This window comes from Triticum aestivum, chromosome 7B (genome assembly GCF_018294505.1).
Source record: "Triticum aestivum cultivar Chinese Spring chromosome 7B, IWGSC CS RefSeq v2.1, whole genome shotgun sequence".
NCBI classification, from domain to species: Eukaryota; Viridiplantae; Streptophyta; class Magnoliopsida; order Poales; family Poaceae; genus Triticum; species Triticum aestivum.
The window spans coordinates 508909893-508916766 of NC_057813.1; the positions used below are offsets into that span (position 1 = coordinate 508909893).

At 53.1% G+C, this 6874-nt stretch overlaps 1 protein-coding gene across 1 annotated transcript; it reads right to left on the reverse strand.

The window, feature by feature from the left end:
- Positions 1 to 4116: 4116 nt before the first annotated feature.
- LOC123161710 (peroxidase 52-like) lies at positions 4117 to 5321 on the reverse strand. Its single transcript, XM_044579518.1, has 3 exons — positions 5075 to 5321; positions 4750 to 4941; positions 4117 to 4626 (listed from the first exon to the last, which is right to left on the reverse strand). Exons 1-3 carry the CDS (start codon positions 5297 to 5299, stop codon positions 4267 to 4269), a joined length of 777 nt encoding a protein of 258 aa, XP_044435453.1. The 5' UTR covers positions 5300 to 5321; the 3' UTR covers positions 4117 to 4266.
- Positions 5322 to 6874: the final 1553 nt, after the last annotated feature.

Sequence of the window (6874 nt, forward strand, 5' to 3'; positions counted from 1 at the left end):
TCGCCGACACATTGGCCTCCATTGGACAGCCCCTCACCGACATCCGAGTTCAACTCGTTTATTGTCAATGGTCTTGATGAGGAGTATGATGCCTTAGTCGAGATCATCAACGAGCGGGGCAACTCGACACCCATGCTGGCACACGAGGTTTTCTCTCGGCTCCTTCTCACTGAGCAACGGGTCGAGACACGCCGCTCCAGGGGCACTGGCTCCCTCTCGGCCAACGCCGCCACCAAGGGTGGCCGCTCTTCTTCATCACCCCGGTCTCCCTTGGGGCTGCCACCGTCGCCCGCCTCGGCCCCCCACCTACTGCGACCTTACCGGGGGCTGGCGGTCCACGTGTGTGCCAGCTTTGTGGCCGCGATGGGCACTGGGCCTCCAAGTGTCATAAGCGCTTCCAGCGAAGCTTCCTTGGTCTTGGCAATGACGGCAAAGATACACGCAACAATGCCCGTCAGGTCGCCATGGCTGATCGTCCCGCGCCGCAGAAGCAACAGGGACACACTCAGTCCTACTCCATCGATCCACACTGGTACATGGACTCTGGGGCGACAGAGCATCTGACCAGCGAGATGGGGAAGCTTCACACTCGTGAACCCTATCATGGCTCCGACAAGATCCACACCGCCAATGGAGCAGGTATGCACATCTCTCATATTGGTCAAGCATCTCTTCTCACTAGACATGCCAATAGGAGTCTTCAGCTTCGCAATGTTCTTCGAGTTCCATCTGTGACCCGTAATCTTCTTTCAGTTCCTAAACTCACACGTGATAATAATGTGCTTTGTGAATTTCACCCTTTTGATCTTTTTATTAAGGATCGGGGCACGAGGGACATTCTTCTTAGTGGGCGGTTGTGCCAGGGCCTCTACCGTCTGGAGCATCCTGGCGTCGCCCGTGTTTTCAGTGGAGTTCGGGTCTCTCCGTCACAGTGGCATGCTCGTCTTGGTCACCCGGCCACACCTATTGTCCGTCATATTTTGCGTCGTCATGAGCTTCCTAGTTTGTCTAGTAATAAAGATGTAGCAGTGTGTGATGCTTGTCAGCAGGGGAAGAGTCATCAACTTCCTTTTTCGGAGTCCAGTCGTGAGGTGAAACATCCTTTAGAACTTGTGTTTTCAGATGTATGGGGTCCTGCTCAGACTTCTGTCAGTGGTCATAATTACTATATCAGTTTCGTTGATGCTTATAGTCGCTTTACCTGGCTTTACCTTATTAAACGCAAATCTGATGTGTTTGATATTTTTGTTCAGTTTCAAAAACATGTTGAACGTCTTCTCAAGCACAAAATTGTTCATGTCCAGTCGGACTGGGGGGGCGAGTATCGCAACCTCAACTCCTTCTTTCAGTCGCTTGGGATAGCTCATCGTTTAGCATGTCCACATACACATCAGCAGAATGGTTCAGTCGAACGTAAGCATCGTCATATTGTTGAAGCTGGTCTTACTCTTTTGGCCCATGCATCTGTTCCGTTTCGGTTTTGGAGTGATGCTTTCACCACTGCATGCTTTCTCATCAACCGTACTCCCACTCGTGTTTTAAACATGAAGACTCCCATTGAGGTTCTCCTTAATGAACAACCTGATTATACCTTTTTCAAGGTATTTGGGTGTGCTTGCTGGCCGCATCTTCGTCCATATAATAAGCGCAAGCTTGAGTTTCGTTCTAAGAAGTGTTTTTTTTCTTGGCTATAGCTCTCTTCATAAAGGTTACAAATGTCTTCATGTTCCCACTAATCGTGTCTATATATCTCGGGACGTCGTGTTTGATGAGCATGTTTTTCCCTTTGCCAAACTTCCTGTGTCCACTGTCGAACCACCATCTCTGCATTCATCCTCTGTTGCTTCTGACCAATTTGATGATGTTGCATACTCTCCTTTGCTGTTACCTAACCATGGTGCAGGAACCGGACGTGGGGCTCGTTTGGAGCTGTTGGAGGATTCACCATCATCATCGCCGCCTTCTGATGGGCACGTCGATCGCCCTATGTTGCATGGCATCAATTCGCGTGCCCATGCATGGTCACCCGAAGAGTCCGTCGCGCCGAGCATCTCCACTGCTCGGTCCGCTATGCCAGCGACCGCCGAGTCTCCAGCGGCTCGGCCCTCTTCGCCAGCGGCCGCCGAGTCTTCAGCGGCTCGGCCTGTCACGCCGTCTTCACCCGCGGCTCGGCCCGTCACGCCGTCTTCGCCTGCAGCTCGGGTCCGCGACGCCGTCCTCACGTCGCCTTCATCCGTGGATCGGCCCGCGACACCGGCCGCGCCACGGCCCACTATGCCGGGCTCGCCATCGGCCCGGTCTGTGACGCCGGCGTCGCCAGCTGCTTCGTCTGCTCTGTCGGTTTCGCCGGTGGGCCGGCCTTCTTCGCCGACCGAGCCCGAGGCTACTGTGTCTGGCTCCTCGTCACCAGCTGACTCGTCAACGTCGCCGTCCTCCAGCCCGTTGCAGGCTGCTCCGTCGACCTCAGTGGTTCCTGTGTCCCGACCACATACACGCAGTCGCAGTGGCATTTTCAAACCTAAGGAACGTAAGGATGGTACGGTTGCTTGGTTGGCTGCTTGTTTGGCTGCTGCTGTTGCGGATCCATCTTCTGAGCCTCGCTCATATCAGGCTGCCCTGCGCATTCCACATTGGCGAGAGGCTATGGAGCAGGAGTTTCATGCTCTCCTTCGTAACAAGACATGGACTCTCGTTCCTCCACCACCACGGGTAAATGTTATTGACTCAAAATGGGTATTCAAAGTGAAGAAGCATTCGGATGGATCTATTGAGCGTTACAAAGCGCGACTTGTTGCTCGTGGTTTTCGGCAGCGCCATGGTCTTGACTATGAGGACACCTTCAGTCCTGTCGTCAAGCCTACCACTATTCGGCTTCTTCTCTCCATTGCTGTTTCTCGTGGTTGGTCACTTCGTCAACTTGATGTGCAGAATGCTTTTCTACATGGATTTTTGGAGGAAGAGGTTTATATGAAACAGCCGCCTGGTTTCTCTGATCCTGATCGTCCTGACTATATCTGTCGTCTCTCCAAAGCACTATATGGTTTGAAGCAAGCTCCTCGTGCCTGGCATGCCCGCCTTGCCTCTGCCCTTCGTGCTCATGGGTTTGTGCCGTCCACTGCTGACACTTCATTATTTCTTCTACAGAAGCCAGAAGTCACTATGTATCTTTTGGTATATGTCGATGATATTATCCTTGTCAGCTCTTCTCAGTATGCTGCTGATGCTCTTGTCTGCTCTCTTGGTGCTGATTTTGCGGTCAAAGATCTTGGGAAGCTTCACTACTTTCTTGGAGTTGAGGTCACTTCTCGTGCTACTGGTCTTGTCCTTACGCAGAAGAAGTACTCCTTGGAGTTGTTACAAAGAGCGGGCATGCTGAAGTGCAAACCGACCACCACACCCATGTCGTCTACCGACAAGATAACAGCTGTTGATGGTGAGCTTTTGTCTCCTGCGGATGCCACAGAGTACAGGAGCATTGTTGGTGGACTTCAGTACTTGACGATCACGAGACCAGATATCTCTTATGCTGTTAACAGGGTTTGTCAGTATCTTCAGGCTCCCAGAGATACTCATTGGGCTGCTGTTAAACGCATTCTTCGTTATGTTCAGTTCACCCTGACATTTGGTATGCATATTCGGCCGACTTCCTCTCGGGTCCTTTCGGCCTTCTCTGATGCAGATTGGGCTGGTAGCCCAGATGACAGGCGATCCACGGGGGGTTATGCAGTATTCTTTGGCCCTAATTTGATCGCCTGGAGTGCTCGGAAACAGGCTACTGTGTCACGTAGCAGTACTGAAGCTGAGTACAAGGCTGTGGCTAATGCTACTGCAGAGATTATTTGGGTGCAGTCTTTGCTTCAGGAGTTGGGTTTGTCTCAACCACAGCCTCCTATTCTTTGGTGTGATAACATCGGTGCTACATACCTTTCTGCAAATCCAGTTTTTCATGCCCGAACGAAACACATTGAAGTTGACTATCACTTTATACGGGAACGTGTATCACAGAAGCAACTCCAGATCAAGTTTATCTCATCTAAGGATCAACTTGCAGACATCTTCACTAAACCTTTACCTCTGCCACAGTTTGAGGCTTGTAGGCGCAATCTTACCCTTCTCAGTTCTTTAGAAAGTGGCTAAGATTAAGGGAGGGTGTTAGACTATGTATAGCTTCTGTACTTATGTACGTATATTGTACGTATTGTAGCACATCCATTATATATAATGAGATAAGTCACCTCTAGAGGGTTGTGCTGGTTCCCCCAAAACTTATTGTCTTACATGGTAGTAGGCATTGTCAAACCCGTCGGCTGTCTGCACGTCGAAGGGCGCGAGGTTGCTGTCGCCGCCGGACCGCGGGCATGTCCCCTGCCGCAGCGCCGCGAAGCTGGCGTTGATGTTGGTCTCGTTGTAGATGCGGTTGCGGAAGAACTGGCACTGCGACCGCCCGATGGTGTGCGCGCCGGAGAGCGCCGTCATGTCCCGTGGCGACAGGTTCTTGTTGCCGAACATGGTGATGAGCGTGGCGAGGCTGGAGCCGGGGCCCGGGAGGTTCGCGTTGGCCGCGCTCTGGCTCGCCGTGCGCGAGTCCTTGCGCCCCAGCGGCACGCTCCACGTGGGACCTCCGAGCTGCATGCAACAGTTCAGCCGAGTCAGCCATGAGCCCATGACACGTAAATAAGTGCAGAAGGTGTAGTAGATCGAGTAGCGTTGGTCAGAGCCCGTTGAAGCTAGTCGCGCGCGAGGACTAACCAGGTTGACACCGTCACGGGCGGCGAGCGCGAGGATGTCGGCGCAGGAGACGGTGGCCCTACACGTAGCCTCGACCTGGGTCTTGAGGGCGTCGATCACCTCGAACCCGCGGGCCGAGTTGGCGTTCGGCCCGGCGTTCTTCTCGCCGGTGAACGTCGACGTGTCGTCAAGCAGAATGGAGCCGTCACACCCCTGCCGATGCGTAGCAGACAAACACAATTAAACTTCAGTACACCGCACGTACGCAAAATCCAGCAGCAAAAGCAAAGTAACAGATGAACACATTTGATGGAACATAACAGTAGAGAGGAACGGTGTTGCTCACATTGACGAAGCAGTCGTGGAAGAAGAGGCGGAGGATGGACGCGCCCATCCGCCTCTCCGTCTGCACGGCCGAGGTCATCCCCGACCGCACGATGGACGCCAGGTTGGGGCACGACGTGGAGTAGAAGTTGGGCGAGAGCTGCTGCGCATTCGCCTCGCCGGCGATGACACAGAGCACGACGGCGAGGCCAAGGAAGGCCGCCGACCTGGTGGTGAAGACAGCCATTGCTAGCTGGAGATAAACTCTTGTGATGTGAGCTCGATGAGGCGAAATGCATAGGGTGGTATCCTATTTATAGTGCTCCAGCTAGCCCGCGCCTGCATGGGCTGGCGGGTGCGCGGTTCCGATCACGAACGCACGAGAAATGCTGCAAAGTTCTTGCCCGGAACTCTGCAGCCGCAGCTGGACTTGGTTGACCAGTAATGGCTCCGGCATGGGCCCCGGCTTGGCACGACGCTACTGCTAATCAGCATGCGCACTCCCTATCCCGGTATCCCCTGCCTTGCACTGAATCATTGCATCGCATGCATGTGTTTGTTATCGTATACCGTATTTCCTCGAGTATTATAAGAGCGGAGAGACGTGTTGCTGTGCACGTCACGGGCATAGGGCTGTGCATGGGTCAGTCCGGATTCCTCTGAGTCGGCGCATTACCGGAAATTTCGTGGACCAAGGACGAGGACCGAATGTTGCTGATACCGTTACGTGCCGTACCACTCCACCACGGTGCATGCTGTTGCTAGCCATGTGCCGGTTAAGGCCTTGTACAATGAGAGGTGCTTAAGGTTTTTTTGTCAGAAAAGACCACATACACTCTCGCATTGACAGAAAGGACCATCTGCTTATCGTATTGACAGAAAAGACCAGCTATGCAGTGACGGCAGATCTGGCAGCCGACATGTGGCACCTGCCGCCACAATACACGGCGGCAGCCAATGCATCACAAGGATCCGGCCGAGCGAACGGAACGGAAGGGTGTTGATGGGCTGGGTTGTGCGCATGCATGCATGCATGCAAGTGCACGCACAAGCACTGCCTCCTCGTTAGACACGCGCAAGCCTGCATGCATGGAAGAGCGGCCACGCACAGCTAGCACATAGTGAGGCGAGGTTTGCCCAAAACATTTGTCTCTCGTCAGTTTCATGCATGTCGCTGAACGTGGGTCACGCGCACGCACAGGGTCACACGCACCAGCCAGTACTTGCCGCCACAGGGCATGGCGGCTGGGCCCACCAGCGCCCCTACATTCTGTTCGCTCGGCCAGTTCCCTGTGATGCACAGGCTGCCGCCATGCGCTGTGGAGGCAGGACCGGCCGCCGCAGGCTATGGCGGCATGTGACACGTGTTGGCTGCCAGATCTGCCTTCATGATGCAAGGGGTCTGTTTTGTCAATACGACGAATAGGTGGTCTTTTTTGTCAATACGAAAATGTTGGTGATCTTTTCTGACGAAAATTCGTGCTTAAGGAGATGTTTGGAGAAATAAACCGGATTTTTCTGAAGCACCGGTGCCTATTTCTACGGGAGAGACGCTTAGTTAAGCGTATATCCTATACAAATAAGCACCGGTACTTAAGAAAAGCCCGATTTATTTCTCTAAGCATCTCCTCTAAGCACCTCCCATTGTACAAGGCCTAACCAGACTTGCTTACCTGGATAACACCAGGTTCAATCAGAAGCACCACTCATTCTATATCTTATTACTATCTCACAGTTTGAAGCATCCGTATTGCTGTATAGGCTGGCCCATTAATCAGCTCGATCGGGCCAATCTGAAAGGTACTAATCCAGCATCATAGAG